Source organism: Propithecus coquereli, unplaced genomic scaffold (assembly GCF_000956105.1).
Source record: "Propithecus coquereli isolate 6110/MARCELLA unplaced genomic scaffold, Pcoq_1.0 Scaffold119, whole genome shotgun sequence".
In the NCBI taxonomy this organism is placed as follows: domain Eukaryota; kingdom Metazoa; phylum Chordata; class Mammalia; order Primates; family Indriidae; genus Propithecus; species Propithecus coquereli.
In genome coordinates, this window is record NW_012135969.1 from 5,241,724 (window position 1) to 5,262,456 (window position 20,733).

At 42.0% G+C, this 20,733-nt stretch overlaps 1 protein-coding gene across 1 annotated transcript in view; it reads right to left on the reverse strand.

The window, feature by feature from the left end:
- Nucleotides 1-215: 215 nt before the first annotated feature.
- The window catches only part of SOCS7 (suppressor of cytokine signaling 7), a 33,858-nt gene continuing 13,340 nt past the window's right edge, over nt 216-20,733 (reverse strand). The window contains exons 7-10 of the mRNA XM_012663045.1: nt 15,477-15,605; nt 4,730-4,865; nt 4,163-4,313; nt 216-480 (exon numbers count right to left, since the gene is read on the reverse strand). Of these exons, the coding sequence (XP_012518499.1) occupies nt 4,193-4,313; nt 4,730-4,865; nt 15,477-15,605 (386 nt within the window). The 3' untranslated portion in view covers nt 216-480; nt 4,163-4,192. The remainder of the gene's footprint in view (nt 481-4,162; nt 4,314-4,729; nt 4,866-15,476; nt 15,606-20,733) is intronic.

Below are 20,733 nucleotides of genomic sequence, written 5' to 3' on the forward strand. Positions count from 1 at the left end.
TCCTCCTGCCTTCTTCAGTGTCCACGGTGGAGGCTCTAACTCTGCCTTTGGCACCAGCTTAGCGACTCCTCTCCTCTCCTCTCCTCCCCTCTCCTCCCTGCCCCTTCTCTGGACCTGCTCACTCTTTGCACCACTTCCAATCCAATGGGCACAAACCCCAGCTGCCTTCAAGGTAAGTTTTCCATACCAAGAAATGCAAATATCAAAAACAAAAGTTCTGAAAAAGAAACAGTGTTGAGACTTCTTCCAGTTTTCCAAGGAGTTCGTCCAGTTCCTGGACACTATGGGAGCGGGTGTGGGCGGTGGAGCCCCCACTCAAAGAATTATGGTTGTGTGCTTCTTCCAAGCCCAGGGCTGCGTAGGGGAACCAAAATCTTTACACAGAGAATCCCAACCCTTCCTGTTCCCTCTTGTTCTTCTCTCTTCTTTTCATGGTAGCTTCATTTGGTTCTTCAAAACTGGAGCTTGGCAACCAAATGCCTAGTTAAAAAAGGAAAAAAATTAGAAAATTAGAATATTTCAACACAGTAGACCAAAATGGAGTAAAAGAACAGCCTAGCTCCTGGCGGAAGAGAAGCACAGCTCAAAAGGAGAGTGGAGGCCGGGCGCAGTGGCTCACGCCTGTAATCCTAGCACTCTGGGAGGCCGAGGCGGGTGGATCGCTCAAGGTCAGGAGTTCGAGACCAGCCTGAGCAAGAGCGAGACCCCGTCTCTACTAAAAAATAGAAAGAAATGATCTGGACAACTAAAAATCTATATAGAAAAAATCAGCCGGGCATGGTGGCGCATGCCTGTAGTCCCAGCTACTTGGGAGGCTGAGACAGCAGGATTGCTTGAGCCCAGGAGTGTGAGGTTGCTGTGAGCTAGGCTGATGCCATGGCACTCACTCTAGTCCAAGCAACAGAGTGAGACCCTGTCTCAAAAAAAAAAAAGGAGAGTGGAGCCTGGATAGCCAGATGTTTCGAACACATATTGTAGCTGGCTGGAGACGCAGCAATGGCTTTTGGGGGGGTCTGAGCGGCTTGTGACCTGGATGCCAAAACAAGGTCCTGAAATAACTAATAAATACATCCTACCACATTGCCTAAATTCTCCCTTTCCCATATTCCTTAATCTCCCACCCACTTTCTCCCTGAGCCCCACCTGCTCCAGGGACTAGAAAGGGAACTGAGCCTCTGAGAAACCCCTTGTGAGCCTGGCTGGCAACAGTCACTTCTGTGGCTTCTGGCTACTGCAGAGGTTGACATAGAATCACAAAGGCCAGTGTGCTCCTGCCTTCTGACTTGAGACAGGTACTGGTCTAGCCACTACTCTGTACCCTGACTCCAAGCACCCTCGCACAAACCCCCCCAGGTAACAACACGCACAGACCAAGCAGGCCATTCAGATCTCCCTAATTAAAACCAGCCTGACCAACAAGAAGTCATAACAGCCAAATTTCATACCCTAAAGACCTTTCCCTTGGGAAGTGTTACTTCCCCTTTTCAAGGGGTCCTAGGGTCTAAATCAGCAGAAAATATAGCATCACACTTATTATTTGCCACAGGCAACAATCCTACTATCCTACTGTCACAGCAAAAAGGAATCCTGGGAGTTCAGTTCAAACCTTTGCCAATACACGACTGCCCCAACGCTCACGTCATGTGGCTATGCCCAGCCTCTACCTGATCATCCCACGCTCCTTCCCATCTGGGGCAGCAGGGTCTTTATACTTGCAGGTTGCCTTGCCCAGAACGCTCTGTTCCCAGATTGTCCCATGGCTGACTCGTTGATGTTCAGGTATCAGTTGAAATGTGACCCCCTCACAAGGCCTTTCCTGACCATCCAAACCTGAGTAGTACCCCACAACTAATCACTAAACTTCACCCAGTTTTTTTTGTTTTTTGTTTTTTTTTTTTTTTGAGACAGAGTCTCACTCTGTTGCTCGGACTAGAGTGCTGTGGTGTCAACCTAGCTCACAGCAACCTCAAACTCCTGGGCTCAAGCGATCCTCCTGCCTCAGTCTCCCGAGTAGCTGGGACTACAGGCATGCCCCACCATGCCCGGCTAATTTTTTCTATATAGATTTTTAGTTGTGCAAATAATTTCTATTTTTAGTACAGACAGGGTCTCGCTCTTGCTCAGGCTGGTCTTGAACTCCTGACCTTGAGCAATCCACCCACCTCAGCCTCCTAGAGTGCTAGGATTACAGGCATGAGCCACCACGCCCAGCCCTTCATCCAGTTTTATTTTCCTTATAACATGTACAGTCACCTGAAATCCGCTTATTCATTTATTTACACGTTTGCTGTCTGTCTTTCCTTACAAGCTCAGTGAGAACAGGGCCTTTGACTGTCCTGCTCAGCACTCTACTCCCAATTCACACTAGGTACTTAAATATACAGGTAACTACTGAATGAAAACTCTTGAGGAAAACCATCCCATTTTTGGACCTCTCTGTTTAAAACATTCTTCTAAAGCTGTACTGAAATCTAACCCCCTGTAACTTACGTTTATTTTGGTCCTTGTCCTCCCCATTGGAACCATACAGAATAAGCTTTATTACTCTTCCTTTGTCATAACCCATCTTCCTTACTGAAAACCCATCAAATACTTTAGCTATCCCACCCTAAAACTTCTCTGCTTCAGCTTGATCATATTTCTATTCCCTTCATTTATTCCCCATATGATGAAGTTTGGAGCCCTCCACCACCCTGAGACCTTTCTCTGAATGTGCTCCTGTTTATGTGGGCTCCTTCTGTGGGCACAGTGCCCCTAGAAGTGGTGCTCTAACTGAAGGTCCTAATTACTCCCCAGGGGTGCAGTTGGGCAGATGGACTGCCCTAGGTCCCCCTCTACATTCCCACCCTAATCTCAACCGCAAAGCCATCTCGCAGAGAAATCCACCTAGACATTACAGCACTTAGAGGTTTTGGAAATCACTTCCGAAGCATACAATTTAAATATAACTGAAGAAATGGTAAGAGATTGTACACCCAGTCCAGGATGCTTTAAGTTAAAACTCTGCAGCCTCCCAGAGTTACCATTTCTGAACCTCTCTTCTCCATTTCTTTTCCTCTTGTTAATCCTTATTAGCCCAGCTCACATGCTTTCCCCCAACAGCAAAGGATCAGGGGCTTCCAAAGAGCCAAGAGGAGACACACAGTTAGGTTCACCTTAGCCATGGCTGAAGAAAACCCATGGGACCTCAACACCAGTTGTCATTCTCTCATATTAGGAAGAGAGCAGAGAAGATGGGGAGATTAAGGGTTCCTTTCCACTCTAAGGCTCCCTTAGGTTTTTCCCTTTTGTTTTGTGTGGGGGATGGAACTGAGGAACAGAGAAAGTGAAAAGCAGAAGTATTCAGTGCTTAAAAACAACACCCCATACTAAGAGGAAAGCCAGGGGTCATTGGTAGTTGATCTTGCTCGTCCCCAATACCACCAAAGTCACGGCTCTCTGACAATTATGTTCCCTACTCACCTCAGCTTTGCAATGTTAACTTTAATGCAATTTAAAAGACCAATTAGAATTCATCTGCACAAACCAGTATTCCAAGATATTATATGGGAAAATAAATGAGTAGAGCTCAGTTAGTGTAGTAATGGGAGAATAGCCTCTTAGATAAATGAATTCCGTAGTTAATTCACTTACTCTCCTGAACAATGTACTTTGCAATGGCCCAATGGCCCAAATGGAACTCTAAATAGAAGAGTGAGCTGTTTTCCTCATCCCCATATTGCAAGCTGTGGGACACGGTGGAGCTCTCACCAAAGTACATGCCTATTACTATTACAGCATGCCTGCATTTCCTTTGATGAAGTTTTCTTCCCCTTTGGTTTCCTGCTTTACATATAATTTGCACAATGTCAGGGAGATTAGCCAAAGTATGAGAGAAGGCTGCACACTCACACACTTGTGTGCCCTCCTCCTTGTTTATGTTCAGTGATTACCTTGCATATTTCTTGGCAAATATTCTTTAAGCCTTCATGTTTGTCTGCTTTTCTCCCAAGTGGGGTATGTGCCCTTTAGGGACCCCATTATCAGATTTGGTAACTCTATGGACAGATGTCTGATCAGGGCTGTACATGTGGGGAGTCGGGGAATGGGGCACGGGGCTCAATGCAGGATGGCAGCTGCCCAGGAAGCAATGTGGCTGGACAGTGAGGCAGAGAGCACCTACCCTTGGTGGCGATCAGCAGGGGGCCCCTCGCTACGTGGAGGATTCCACCTCCTGCTTCTGTTTAGAAATGAGCTGCGCTTCCTTTAGAGACAGGTATACCTCTTCCTGAGGATCATAGTAGTAGAACTTTCGGATATAAGAGATCAGAGGTCTGTGGAAAACAAACGAGGGATATACGTACAAAGGGTTATTTATACAGAATATAAAAGAAATACCTCCTTTGTTCAACCCATCTTCATTCCCTATATGGTTAGACTATGCCAAAGACTCTGCCAACCTAACAAAATTCCTATTTTCTCACTTACTATAGTTCTGTCTCCTGCAATATTACCACTTCCACTGTACTCTTCATACAGATAGCAGAAGGGAGGCCGATAGACACACTTTCTCCTCCCTTCTGGCTGCCATATGACAGTTACAGAGTTAGGAGCTAAGACACAGGAGAAGTGAAAGGATAATACCTGTGAATATTTCATGCCAGGCTCTGCCTAAGCAGCTTACACACCTCACTGACATTTGTAACTCGCCCCCTCCCTTCCTATCCCAACCCTAATGACCCCACTGTACTTAGGCAGTGGGAGATCTGGGATGTGATCTATCCTGACGAGCTGTCGGATCCGGAATCTGCAAAGGTGCTGGAGGGATTTGACATTGCTGAAACGGGACACTGGATAGAGCAGCTGGACAGGAGTTGGTGGCAGTCCTTCAAGAATGAAAACAAAGGGAAATATTCAGAGGGAGTAACGAGTTATTATACAACTTCCTTTTTTTTTTTTTTTTTTTTGATAGAGTCTCACTATTGCCTGGGCGAGTGCAGTGGCATCAGCCTAGCTCACAGCAACCTCAAACTCCTGGGCTCAAGTGATCCTCCTGCCTCAGCGTCCCGAGTAGCTGGGACTACAGGCATGTGCCACCACACCCAGCTTTTCTATTTATAGTAGAGACGGGGTCTCACTCTTGCTCAGGCTGGTCTCTAATTCCTGAGCTCAAGTGATCCTCCGGCCTTGGCCTCCCAGAGTGCTAGGATCATGAGCCACCACGCCCGGCCATACATATTCCCTTTATAAAGAGAATCCAGGGAGGGGAAATGGGCCTTCTTTGTCGTTCATATATATAATTCTATGCAAAAGCCCTTCCACAAAGGGCTGTTGATTTCCATCTGCAGAAGCACCACTATTATATTTCACGCAAGGGAATTTATTCTCCTCTGCCAAGGGCCTCCCTGACCTCTGAGAGTCTTGCTCCTCAGACCTATGAATAATGCCAAGCTAGAGACTCTGCCTGGAGCCCAGTGGCCAGTCCCAGACCTGAGGCTCTCAGGGCAGAGCAAGAATCAAAAGCATCCCTGCTAGGAATAGAAGACACTGTTCAGCACATCTAGCAGTCTCCTGAAGGTGAGGACTCAGAAAGGCTGTTCAGAGGGGTCCCCACCAAATTCCAACTGGTTAAGTAGAGAGGCTGGTAACAAAAAGGCAACAGCTGGGATCAAAGTTGACAAGCCTATTATTCCTGCCATTTACTTCAAGTTAGGACAATCAGGTTTAGCCACATCTTATACCTACTTCCCTACTTCCCATCACCCCTCTTTCCTGCTTCTGAAATTTTAGGCTGGGTCATAGAATAGAAAAAAAGAGGATGATATTTTTAGAAGAACAACAGCTGCAGTGCTTGGACAAACTGAGAGTAGTCCTACTCAGTGCAAAAGGGCCTGCTGACCGAGGCCAGCCTCAACGGGAGCACCACACCCCCGCGCGTCGACAGGCTGTGTGTGGGGCACCCCAACACCCACAGGGCTGATGCCACAGCATGGAGACATCCAGAATGGCAGGAACACTGGAAATGATTCAAGGGAACTAAGAATATCCTGGTTTCAACCAACAAAGGGGCTATGGAAGGTAAACAAGCAAACTGCTTTGACAAAGAATCTGAGTTGCAAAATCTTTGAAAGAATTCTTTTCTCGGCCATTGTCATATCAAATGAAATTCTGTAGACACAACTCGTTGGAAAGTAAAATATCTACTATTATTGGGGTTTAATTTCAAACAGTTTTTAAATTTTGTTTGAAGCCATGAGAGAAGAAAAAAGTTAAAGCCTGTAGATTGCCTCCCAAAGCCTTTTTTTCATGGTTGCTGACAACCGACTTTCTAAAAAAGAAAAAAAAAAAATCAAAGTACATACTTTACTGTTACTAAACAAGTAAGCTTATTTTAAAAACATTTAACTTATTTAGTCTTCAAAACTATACATTGAGACAGATACCACCATTCTCATTTCACACATGAAGAAACTGAGACCCATTAAGCTTAGAGAACTTGCCCGTGGCACAGAATCAATCAAGCCAGCCTGCCTTGAACACCTCCTCTAAGGAAGAGCTACGGGTGGCCCTGCCACAGCCCAGGGAACCTCTCATGGGGTTTCTCCAGGAGTGTCTCCAGAGTGCCTGCCCCTCTAACTGTCTGATAAGGGAGCTGTTCAGGACAGTCACAGTCCCCTGATTCATGACTATCCTCTCCTAGCTCCCACCCTCCCACTCCCCGCTCTTCAAGCCTAAGGCTTATAATTTTAAGCTCTACGGCTCTTCTCTGTTCATGCGGTTGGTCCTCTCCATTAAAAGGAAAAAAAGAAAAAGAGAATTCAAACACAAATTTCTCACTTGAATATATTTAACTCAAGTAGTTTATTATATCTCAATAATAAACCTGTTATATAAAAGAAAGGAGGGAGGGAGGGAAAAAAAAATACTCCAACATAAAGCAGCTTCCACTGGCCAAAGATGGGACAATATGAGCTTCAATAATCCTAACTGTAATGGATTGAAACTCATCAAATATGTTTAATTCCATGAGTCCATAACATTTTTTTAAATGGTCACCTTCAAAGAATGATATAGAACAAATTCATTGTCTTGAAAATTCGTAAATAAAGCAAAATAATCTAGCACTTATCCTGTTTCTCCTATATGAATCTGGTAAACAAATAATAGATAAGGGGAAATGTCTCTGTAAAATTATTCCACCTAATAAATAAAAAGGAAGTGATAAAATTAGAGTATCACCATTTTGTAACCTCCAATGAATGGCTGCTAAGATCACAAAAAAAGACACACCAGGTATCACATGTTTCCTACTGGCATGTCAAACACTACCTTGATCCTTGCTAAAAGGATCAAGCCTGAGTTTGGGTCAGACTCCTGCTAATTTGTAAGAAATATAGAGGACAGAACAACATGTTAAACTACACCAAGAGTATACAATCAGTAAAATCCACGGAAATTTTCCAGGTCAAATGGCCCAATTTTTCAATAAATATATTTTAAGGAAATAAAGAGAGAAACCTACAGACTAAGAGATTTAAAAAACATCAAATTCTTTAAAAACGAGAAGACTAGGCTGGGCATGGTGGCTCATGCCTGTAATCCTAGTACTCTGGGAGGCCGAGGCGGGAGGATTGCTTGAAGTCAGGAGTTTGAGACCAGCCTGAGCAAGAGACCCCATCTCTACTAAAAATAGAAAAATTAGCTGGGTGTGGCTGTGACAGTTAGATAATGACTTTTTTAAAAGTATATTCATGATATCATTTCACAGCTAAAAAAAACTAAAAGTGATTACTTCGTATCAAATACCTGGTCAGCATTCACGTTTCCAATTATCTCATTAATGTCATGGTTTTTGTTTCAGCTTTTTTTTTTCCCACTTTTTTTTTTCCTGGACTACTCACAGTCTGATGTTTTAGCTTTTTATTTTGAGATAATTTTAGACTTAGAGTTGCAAAAATAGTACAGAGTTCTTGTATACCCTTCACCCAGCTTCCCCTGATGTTAACATCTGATACGACCATGGTGAAACTATTAAAACCAAGAAATTAACACTGGTACAATACTATTAACTAAACTACAGACCTTATTTGGATTTCACCAGTTTTTCTACTAATGCCTTTTTTTAAATTCCAGGATCTATTTCAAGGTCCCACATTTCTTTAGTTGTCATGTCTCCTTAGTCTCTTCCAATCTGTGACAATGCCTCAGTCCTTCCTAGTTTTTCATGATATTGACAGTTTCGAAGAGTACTGGTCAGTTATTTAATGTTCCTCCATTTGGGTTTGTGTAATTTTTTTCTTGTGATTAGATAGATCAAGCTATGCATTATTGGGGGAATACCAAAGAAGTGATGAATCATTCTCACTGCATTGTATCAGGATGTGCCTGTCAATGGCTTAACGAGAAAAACAGTTTTATGAATTGAGATTCAGTTAACATCTTCATATGGCAATTGATTGTGTCTTAAATTTCTTTTTTAATTTATAGTTTCCCTCCTCCAACTCTTTCTTTTTTCCTTTTTTTTCCTTGCAATTTATATATTCAAAATATTGCTCTGCCTGGAATTTGCCTATTGCATCCCCATGGTATAGTTTAATGTGTTCCTCTGTCCTCTGAATTTCCTATAAATGGTAATTGGATCCAAAGGTTTGACCCAATTTAGATGTTTTTTGTGTGTGGAAGGTGACAGCACTACTTCATAGGTGATGTTGTATCAGTGTTTCTTTTCTTTTTAAACAGAAAACCACACAAATCTAATGCATGTTTTAATATTGTTATAAGGCAAAAGAACCAGAACTTTGCCAGCTACTCCAGAAATCCTTCCATGTGCCCCACCCCAGTCTCCACACCACCTTTACAGTAATTACTTCCTTTTGTTTTTCTATTAATACTTTCATCACCCAAATATGCATCCCTGAATACTATAGTCTTTTTTTTTTTTTTTTTTTTGAGACAGAGTCTCACTCTGTCACCCGGGATAGAGTACCGCGGCGTCAGCCTAGCTCACAGCAACCTCAAACTCCTGGGCTCAAGCAATCCTCCTGCCTCAGCCTTCCAATTAGCTGGGACTATAGGCACGCAGTGTTAATTTCTTGGTTTTAATAATTTCACCATGGGCCGGGGGCGGTGGCTCACACCTGTAATCCTAGTACTCTGGGAGGCCAAGGCGGGCGGATCGTTCAAGGTCAGGAGTTCGAGACCAGCCTGAGCAAAAGCAAGACCTTGTCTCTACTAAAAAACAGAAAGAAATGATCTGGACAACTAAAAATATATATAAAAATTAACCGGGCAGGTGGCACATGCCTGTAGTCCCAGCTACTCGGGAGGCTGAGGCAGGAGGATCGCTTGAGCCCAGGAGTTTGAGGTTGCTGTGAGCTAGGCTGACGCCATGGCACTCTAGCCCAAGCAACAGAGCGAGACTCTGTCTCAAAAAAAAATAATAATAATAATAATTTCACCATGGTCATATCAGATGTTAACATTAGGGGAAGCTGGGTGAAGGGTATATAAGAACTCTGTACTATTTTTGCAACTCTGAGTCTAAAATTATCTCAAAATAAAAAGCTAAAACATCAGACTGTGAGTAGTCTAGAAAAAAAAAGGTGGGGAAAAAAAAAAGCTAAAACAGAAACTATGACATTTATGAGATAATTGGAAATGTGAATGCTAACCAGGTATTTGATATTAAGTAATCACTTTTAGTTTTTTTTTAGCTCTGAAATGATATCATGAATATACTTTTTTTTTTTTTTTTTTGAGACAGAGTCTCACTCTGTTGCCTGGGCTAGAGTGCCATGGCGTCAGCCTAGCTCACAGCAACCTCAAACTCCTGGGCTCAAGCGATCCTACTGCCTCAGCCTCCCGAGTAGCTGGGACTATAGGCACGCACCACCATGCCCGGCTAATTTTTTCTATATATTTTTAGTTGTTCAGATAATTTCTGTCTATTTTTTTTAGTAGAGATGGGGTCTCGCTCTTGCTCAGGCTGGTCTTGAACTGCTGAGCTCAAACAATCTGCCCGCCTCAGCCTCCCAGAGAGCTAGGATTACAGGCGTGAGCCACCGCGCCCGGCCATGAATATACTTTTAAAAAGTCATTATCTAACTGTCACAGCCAAGAGAAGCCTAAGGAGACATGATAACTAAATACAACGTGGTAGCATGGATGGTATTCTGGGACAGAAAAAGGACATTAGGTAAAAGGGAAATCTAAATAAAGTGTGGACATTACTTAATGTATTCCAAGCTGGGCAACATAGGGAGACCTCAGTTTTACAAAAAATTTAAAAATAGCCATGCATGATGGTGTGTGCCTCTGTAGTCCTAGCTACTTGGGTAGCTGAGGTAGGAGGATCACTTGAGCTTGGAGTTCAAGGCTGCAGTGAGCCATGATGGCACCACTGCACTCCAGCCTGGGTGACAGAGACAGAGATAGACCTTGTCTTAAAAAAAAAAAAAAAAAAAAATACACACACACACACACGTATATAAAAATAATGGTTCATTAATTATGACAAATGTGTCATGCTAATGTCACATGTTAATAACAGGGGAAACCGGTCATGGGGGTATATAGGAACTCTCTGTGTTATCTTTATAATTTTTCTATAAATCTAAACATATTCTAAAATTAAGTTTTTTTAAAAAAGTCATTACCTTTCAGAGAAACTGAAATATTCACAGATGATAAGATATCTGGGGTTTGATCCAAAATAATAAGGACTGTGCATAAAAACTGATCTATGCATTTTAATGTATATTACATTTCAATGAAGTATACTTAAACAGAAATACTAGTATGCAATGAGGGAGTAGATAGGTACGTAAACAGGGCAGGAGTGGCCGTGGGCTAATGGTTGTTGGGGCTGGGTGATGGGTACATAAGGTTTATTATACGACTCTGCATACCAAACAAACAAACATAAAGAAGAAAATAAGCCAAGAGTAAGTGTGGTTTGCAAATACACATGAGGGAGTCTTACAGAGTTGCTTGAAAAAGGATAGCCAGAGAAAGGAAGGGAGCCCAATCAATGACATGACTCTGTACCCCAGAAACAAGGACAAACCACACCAGGGAGATGCCCAGAAACTCTGGTCATAAATCCCCAGGAAAGGAGTCCTAAATTCTTTCACAAGCGTTCATGAAAGAATTTATTCTGAATATGTGTGATATCTCATCAGCAAATGTGTCAATGTTCTAATAAACAAAATAATACAGAGCAAGGCAAAGACAGTTCTTGTCCTGGAGGACCTGGCAATTGGATAGGGAAGATAAAATAACAACAAAGGATATCCCAGGGGCCACCCAGAGTGTGATTCTACAAATGTATCCTGAGTACCTCCTTTATAGGGCTAAGAGACCACCACGGATACCACATTAAACACTTCCTATGCACCTACATCTTTACAGACCACTGAGAAAAAGTAACATCTGTTGAGTCCTTACTCTGTGCCAGGCACTGTCTTCAATATTTTAAATGAATTATTTCTTGCATTTCTCAAAACAACTCTGTAAGATTAGGTACTATTATCACCCCCATTTTACTGATGAGAAAACTGAGGCAGGAGAGGTTCAGTAATCAGTAACATGCCTAAGATCACACAGCTATTAACCAACAGGACCAGGGGTGGCACTCTGACCCCAGAAACCATACTTTTTAACCCCCATAGTATACAGCAGTGGTTTGCAACTGGGCACAATTTTGACCCCCAGGGGCATATGGAGACATAATTTTGATTGCCACAACTTGGTGGGGGGGTGCTCCTGGCATGTAGTGGGTAGAAGCCAGAGCTACTGCTAAACTTCCTCCAATGTACGGGACAGACTCCATAACAAAAAGTTGTGCAGCCTAAAATGTCAATAGTGCTGAGTTGAGAAACGTTGACATACAGGGAAGACATGTCACTGAATAAGTAATCATAAGCTTACTGATGGTTATAAAAGAGGAAGTAACGAATTTCCTTAAAGAGTTATCCAATTCAAAGTGTGATTTTTTTTTTAAAAGGTATTTTTTCTTCATGTACTTCACAGATGATGAAGATTCTCCCAACTAAAAAGGAGAAGTTCACTCTCAGTCTGCTCTAACAGGATCAGAGGTTTTGGGCAAAACCAGTCACACTCTCTTTTTTAAGAGACTGCTGTCTAGCATTAGGGGTTCAGTTTATAACTGTGAAATGGATGGGGGCTGACTGAGATGTAACCAGTGACCTCAGATCTGTTGGGACCATGCTCCAATATTACAATAAAAAGGGAGAAGATGGAACCAAGCTCAGAGACCATCATTTTTACCAAGGGTCCCTCCCTGAGATGCTAATTATTCAATTTATTCTAATTAATTTCCTTCTGCTCCTTATTTGTCACCATCCAGAACTTTCCCATTAGTGTTAGCTATGCAATTCTATGATCCCTGGCATCCCCTTGACACCAGGCTCAATGCCCTCCTAGTGCATCCAGCTCTGAGATTTGAGCCAGAAAAACCCGAGATTGATTGCATCCGGCTCTGCAACTCACTGTACCTTAGTTTCTTAAGCTGCTTTAAAAAAAAAAAAAAAAAAGAGGTGACTGTAATATCCCCTCAAAGGATTTTGTAAGGGTTAAATGAAGTAACACCTGGCCCCTTATAGGCATTCAGTTACCGTCATTCCCAAGTCTGAACACACAGGCTCATTTTAGAATCTACTGAGTTAAAATCCCTGCTGCAGACTGACAGAGTTCAACCTAAATGCTAATGACTACTTCTTACCCCAATCCTCTCCCCTAATAAAGTTAAGCTCACACAATGCCTACACCTTCATGATAAGCAAAAGAGGGCAGCAAACAATGGTAAAGGAGATCACTGGCTTTGTCTTCTCTGTCCCAATCCTTCAAAGAGAGGTAGGTCACTTACAGTTGAAGGGCAAATAACTCTGCTTTGCCTTCTCAGCTTGATTATAATTTTTTTTAGAGACAGGGTCTTGCTCTGTCACCCAGGCTGCAGTGCAGTGGCTCCATCATAGCTCACTGCAGCCTTGAACTCCTGGGCTCAAGTGATCCTCCTGCCTCAGCCTCCCGAGCAGTAGGACTACAGGTATGTGCCACCAAGCATGGCTAATTTTTTTATTTTTGTAGAGATGGGGTCTCACTATGTTGTCCAGGCTGGTCTTGAACTCCTGGACTCAAGTGATCCTCCTGTTTTGGCCTCCCAAAGTGCTAGGATAACAGGCGTGAGCCACTGAGCCCAGACACAACTTGATTACAATTTTAAGTGCAAATAGATATCCTACCTGTAGCATTCATCATAGGTTCTAGAAAGATACCCCCCCCCACTTATAAACATGGTTCTACCTTCTTTATGTAGTTTCTACAAATGCTAACAAACTCAATTTTCAATTTGATTACTGTAACTTTTCCCATGAAAGAGTGGTGGTAAATAAATAGACTTTGTAGTTAGTTGGGCAGGGGTTTGAATTCTGGCTTCAGCAACAATCAGCTATGTTACCTTTAGGCTAAGTAATTTAAATTTTGAGCTTCAGCCCAGTTTCGTCACTGGCAAAATGAAAACAGTCTTATCTATTTCTTTAAATAGACTGATCTATTTTATCTAACTTTGAGATTGCTATAAAAAATTAGAGATATTTTTATTTATTTATTTTTATTTATTTTTTTTTTGAGACAGAATCTCACTCTGTTGCCCGGACTAGCGTGAGTGCCGTGGCGTCAGCCTAGCTCACAGCAACCTCACACTCCTGGGCTCAAGCAATCCTTCTGCCTCAGCCTCCCGAGTAGTTGGGACTACAGGCATGCGCCACCATGCCTGGCTAATTTTTTCTATATATTTTTAGTTGTCCAATTAATTTCTTTCTAATTTTAGTAGAGATGGGGTCTCGCTCTTGCTCAGGCTGGTTTCGAACTCCTGAGCTCAAACAATCCGCCCACCTCGGCCTCCCAGAGAGCTAGGATTACAGGCGTGAGCCACCGGGCCCGGCCTAAATCAGAGACATTTAAATAAAGAACCTGACCAAAGTACCTGGCACATAATAGGCACTCAATAAACAGTAACAAATAGTACAAGCTCTAGCCTTTACTACAATGTTAAGAATCTTAGTTAAAATTTCTGCAGACAGGGCACATTTGTGGAATGAAACAAGCTGAACTTGAGGAGTCCAAGATTCAATGAAGCCGTTTAATACTCTATAAGTAGAGAAATGCTCCAGAGTCCAGAATCCTCTCTGAGATTTCCCAGTTTTGTACACAGCAGAGCTGACTACCCCATCCCTTTTGGTCATGACCATGCTTTGCACTGACTTGAATATGTGCTCTTGCCTTTGTCTTCCTACTTGTCCCCTCTTTGACGCTATGAGTTCTAAGGGCATACTGAGTTATAAAATAAATATTTGACACTGAGTTACAAAATAAATGTTTGTTAAATAAATACCCTGCCCCAAAAGCTACAAACTTTAAAAATTGCTAAGCAGAATCAATTCCTATAAGGAAGGATTCTAACTTTTCCCTTTAACCAAGTCAACTACACAAGACCCAGCTGTGTTGACAGCACTGAGGCAAATACTAAATGAAGTGAGAATTAATGCAGTTCACACCCTGTCATGCCTTATTTAAATCACCAAGCTTATAAACCATCCCTGTCACCTGGCTCAATCCTGTTCCTGATGTTCTGCCTGAGGCTCTCCTGCAACTCCTACATTTTAAAGCAATTTCTTGGCACCTTGTTTATCAATCTTAATTTGATTCAATGGGAAAGCATGAAGTTCTCATTTTAAGTTGTTTGTATCTTACAAATTCCTCACGTGAATGTGCCTGTCATTTTGCTTTATCCAACACTGTAAAAGCAGATTCCTCCAAACCATCCCTTCTACCCCTCCAACAGAAATTATACAGATACCTCCCTAACTTAGTGGGCAGGAGGACTACATAACCACACCAACAAGGATGGGAACTCCTCAGTGCTCCCAAATGGAGAGAAGTCTTTGTATTCAACAATGCTAGGAATGGCAAGATACAATAAAAAGTATACTCTTTGATAGCAAGTTTAGTACAACATGGGTAAAACCCACAGCAGATACTTCCTAACAGAGTGCAACTGAATTCAGGCACCTTGACACTCTCCACTGCCTTTCTGGTGAACACTCTCTTACCTTCCATGTTCCTGTGGAAATGACCTAAGAGCTCTCACTTCTCTGTTTCACATTTAAGTATCGATATGCCTGGATCAGGGACAAGGAAACACCTCTGAATGTCAAATGTTCACATGATGCCTGGATACCTAAGGTAGGAGCAGTTTTCTCATTCAAGTGGCCAGAGAAGCAAAGATTCCTCCTCAGTGTATTAAGGGATTAATGTACAAAGGCAGGGGATTAACCACCGGATTCTGTAGGAAGAGTAGTTGCTATAACAGCCAGGGAAAAGAGCTTTAAGTAAATGTGGCCTTTTGAGGGGGGGCGCATTGTGATACTACACTGGATCATACCCAAGTTAAATAATTACTATAACTACAGACTTACCTGGAACCCTGGATCTTAAGAAATAGAGAAACTTCCCATTCTTGGAGTGCATAATGGCTCTCTTAATAAACTCTACAACGGACTGACAGCGATCCTCAAACTTGGGATGACACCACAGGCTGAAGGTTCCTGCCGCGGAAAATTAAGAAATGAAAATTTTAAAACTTACTTTAGAAGATATGAAAGGCTAAACACTTTAACAATGATTCTCACTTTTGGAAGGGCAATTTGTGGGCTAGCTGGGTGAAAAGTCCCTAAAGCCATCTGTTTCTGCTTATCCCACAATTGGTAGGAAGAAAGATGTTGCCTTTTGAAGACACAAATTAGGTCTTACAAAGTTTTTGTTAAACAAGTAAATACAGGTTAAGTATCCCTTACCTGAAATGCCTGGGACTAGAAATATTCAGATTTTCGATTTTTTCAGATTTTGGAATATTTGCATCATACTTACTTACTAGCTGAACATCCCTCATCTGAAAACTGGAAAGCTAAAATGCTCCAATGAGCATTTCCTTTGAGCATCACATTGGCACACAAAAAGTTCTGGATTTTAAAGCATCAAGATTTCAGGTTAGGGGCCAGGCACGGTGGCTCACGCCTGTAATCCCAGCACTCTGGGAGGCCGAGGCGGGCGGATTGTTTGAGCTCAGGAGTTCGAGACCAGCCTGAACAAGAGCGAGACCCCGTCTCCACTAAAAATAGAAAAAAAATTAGCTGGACAACTAAAAATATATAGAAAAAATTAGCCGGGCATGGTGGCGCATGCCTATAGTCCCAGCTACTCGCGAGGCTGAGGCAGTAGGATTGCTTGAGCCCAGGAGTCTGAGGTTGCTGTGAGCTATGATGACACCATGGCACTCTAGCCTGGGCAACAGAGTGAGACTCTGTTGCAAAAAGAAAAAAAAGAAAAAGAAAATCATAAGGGCTGGGCACAGTGGCTCATGCCTGTAATCCTAGCACTCTGGGAGACTGAGGCTGGAGGATCACTGATTGAGACCCCATCTCTACTAAAAATAGAAAAATTAGCCAGGTACAGTGGTGTGTGCCTGTAGTCCCAGCTACTCAGGAGGCTGAGGCAGGAGGATCACCTGAGCCCAGGAGTTTGAGGTTGCTGTGAGCTACGATCACAACACTACACTAGCTAGGGTGACAGAGCAAGATTCTGTCTCAAAAAAAAAAAAAAAGAAAGAAAGAAAGAAAGAAAGAAAGAAAAGAAAAGCATAAGGAAGAGAAAATATATTTACTATTCATTAAATAGGAGTGGATTATCATAAAGGTCTTCATCCTCATCTTCACATTGAGCAGGCTGAGGAGGGTGTCTTGGGTGGCAGAGGTGGAAGAGGTAGAGGGGAGGCAGGAGAGGCAGGCACACCTAGTATACATTATAATTTGTCTGATTTATTTTGCTTTTTCACTTCTTTAAAAATATTTCTCTATAGTACCAATCCTTCCACCATTTGCTTTAGTTTTAGTGCCCATATCACAGAAGAGCCCATGTCATCAAAGAAGTCAAAAGTGGTCTTGAATAATTGGAACATTCTAGCAGATTGTCTAATGTCAATGTATCTTCTGGCGCTGCTCCCTCTATGTCTTCTTCCTTACTGTCTGGCACTGTCTCAGTAGCACTCACCACCATCAAGTCATCTTCTGTTAATTCCTCTGGTGTGTTGTCTATCAGCTCTTGAATTTCTCTAAGATCCATATCTTGAAATCCTTCAAACCCCCCCCCCCACCTTTTTTTGGGACACATCCAGGATCTGTTTCATGATTTCTTCGATTGGCTCTGTCATAAATCCTGTTGTGAAGTCATGCACAATATTTGGACACAGTTTTCTCTAGCAGGAATTTATTGTTTTGGGCTTGATGGCTTTCACTACTTTTTCTATAACAATGACGTCATCTTCAATGGTGGAATCCTTCCAGACATCCGTGATGTTCTCTCGGGGTTTTCTTCCACATCATTGACAATCCTTTCTATAGAGTACTATGTGTGTTGGCTGGGCATGGTGGCTCACACCTGTAATCCTAGCACTCTGGGAGGCCAAGGTGAGTGGATCGTTTGAGCTCAGGAGTTTGAGACCAGCCTGAGCAAGAGCAAGACCCCGTCTCTATTAAAAAAATAGAAAGAAATTGGCTGGACAACTAAAAATATATAGAAAAAAAAATTAGCCGGGCATGGCGGCACATGCCTGTAGTCCCAGCTGCTCGGGAGGCTGAGGCAGGAGGATCTCTTGAGCCCAGGAGTTTGAGGTTGCTGTGAGCTAGGCTGATGCCACGGCACTCTAGCCCAGGAAAGAGAGTGAGATTCTGTCTCAAAAAAAAAGAGTACTATGTGTAATGAGCCTTAATTTTAATGGTCCTTATGAATCTCTGATCTAGAGGCTCAATTAGAGATGTTGTGTTTCGGGGCAGGTAGACCACTTTGACACCTTTAGTGTTGAACTCATGGGGTTCTGGATGGCCAAATATCAAAAGAACTTTAAAAGGCAAGGTACTTCCTAACTTCAAGAACCAAGTGTCAATGGAACCAACCCAGAAAAAGGGTTCTCATTGTCGAGGCCTTCTTGTTGCACAACCACAAGACTGGCAGCTGGTGTTTATCTTTTCCCTTCAAGGCTTGGGGATTAACAGCTTTATAGATAAGGGCAATCCTGATCATAAACCCAAGTGCATTTGCACAAAACGGCAGCTAGCCTATCCCTTCCTGCCTTAAATCCTGGTGCTTGCTTTTCTTCCTTACTAATAAATGTCCTTTGTGGTACTTTGTTCCAGAATAGGGCACTTCGTCTGCATTAAAAAAACCTGTTCAGATAGATATTATTTCTCCTCAATTGTTTTCTTAATGGTATCTGGGAACTTGTCTGCTGCCTCTTGGTCAGTAGAAGCTGCTGCTTCTGTTACCTTGTTGTTTTTTAAGCCAAACCTTTTTCTAAAATTATCAAACCATCCTTTGCTGGCATTAAGTTCTCCAGCTTTAATTCCTTTACCTTCCTTTTGCTTTAAGTTGTCATATAATGACTTTGCTTTTTCTTAAAACTTATTAAAGGCTATAGGTATGCCCTTCTTATAGCAATCCAGCACCCACATAAAAGCTGCATTTTCAATATGAGATTAAAAGGCATCTCACAAAAAGTGCAAGGTTTTTGTACCTGCCGGCATAGCTGCATCAACAGCTTCATGAATTTCCTTTTCTTTTTTTACAATGGTCCTTACACTGGATTCATTTATCTTGAAATGGTTAGACCTCAATCCACTACACATATCAAGCAATTACAATTTTTCTTGTAATGTCGTGGCTTTTCTGTTTTGGGGAAGCACTTCCAGCATCATTAGTGGCTCTTCATATGAATTCGATGGCGATATTCAAGGTTTACAATAATGTATTAAACACGATGAATAATAATTAAGAGAATTGCAAGAGATCACTTTTTACTGCAATACACAATTTGCTAGAGAGACAATTACTCATGTGGAGATGATTAGTGCCACAAGACATTTCAAGCAACGCAACACTGGAGCTCACTGCAACAGCAACAGGAAGTGGCTACAAAATTATTACAGGACTGGACATGGTGGCTCATGCCTATTATCCCAGCACTTTGGGAAGCTGTGGTGGGCGGATCACTTGAGGCCAGGAGTTCAAGACCAGCCTGGGCAACATAGTGAGACCCCATGTCTACAAAATAATTAAAAAATTAGCTGTGCGTGGTGGCTTATTTCTATAGTCCTAGCTACTCAGGAAGCTGAAGCAGGAGGATCACTTGAACCCAGGAGTTTGAGGCTACAGTGAGCTATAATTGCACCACTGTACTCCAGCCTAGGCAACAGAACAAAACCCATATCCAAAAAAAAAAAAAAAACACCATCTCTACAAAAAACCAACCAGGCATGGTGGTACATGCCTATAATCCCAGCTACTTGGGAGGCTGAGGCCGGAGGATAGCTTGAGCCCAGAAATGTGAGGTTGCAGTGAGCTATGATGAACCACTGCACTCTAGCCCAGGCAACAGAGCCAGACCCTGTCTCAAAAAAAAAAAAAAAAAAACCACAAAACTATATATGTAACAGTATAATACATACTATACTTAATTGTATGCAGTTATGATTTAATACAGCATCTTTATGTTCGTTCGCATTTCTCCCAACTGCAAAGGTGCTGTGAGTGTATGGCCTGTGTGTATAACTTCTAATAAATTTTAACTTTTTATAATACATGTATGTATATTTTGTGGTAGGAAATGTTAAGAGAGACTAATACCTACAAATATTTTATACATTCATGATATACCTAACTTTTTAATTTTTTTGATATTTCTAGGCTATACAGTCATCTGTGAGTTTTTTCAAATAGTTGCAAATCTCCAAAAAATTTTCTAATATATTTATTGAAAAAAATCCACATATAAGTAGACCCTTGCAGTTCAAATCCAGTTTGTTCAAGGGTCAACTGTATATACTTCCTATAAAGACCATATGGAATACTCAAAGAAAGACAGGAGCAGTTCTGCAGGTCTTATTCATATATGTGTCAGGCACAGAAAATAAAAATCTAAGTCTTTCCTTCCTTAACGTCTAAAATCCCATGCCCCAACATGTTACAAAGATCCCACCTGAAACTTTAGAATTCCAAAGGGAAAGGGGAATCTTAACTCCCATGACATAAAAAAACAAAACAACAAACTCCGAAAACTAAAGCCCTAGATTCCAAAGGAATCACCCACAAAAAGGATACAAAAAAGGGATACTAATTACTCAAAACAATTTTCTGCAGATTTGAGTCTCTCTAGCTACTCTTACAGTATCACTTAAAAAGAAGACAAATGTTCCACTGCAAACTGGCAACTGAAAGGCCCACAGACTTCTGTTAAAATTCCATTTATTCAAGGAAGAAAAGTCTCTTTGAATAAAAGTAATTGGAGAACCATCTGAAAGGGCTCTCACTCCTGGCATCTCATCTATCAGGAACTTCAAGGTCAAGCATTTATTCATCATTCCCATGGCCTAGTCATTTTAATAGGTTTAACAAAATACTTCACTCTGAAATGCTTTGTTTTGTACTTTACTTGTGTTTGATTTCTGTTTTTAGGAACAGCAGGAAAATAGGTAGTAGACCCACACACACACAGTTATTTAATTCATTCTCAGGCCTTTGGACTCAAGTCCCTTTCTCTTCGTTCATCTCTACGGTAGAGATGGGGGCAGAAGATAGCCGGGCATGGTGGCGCGTGCCTGTAGTCCCAGGTACTCGGGAAGCTGA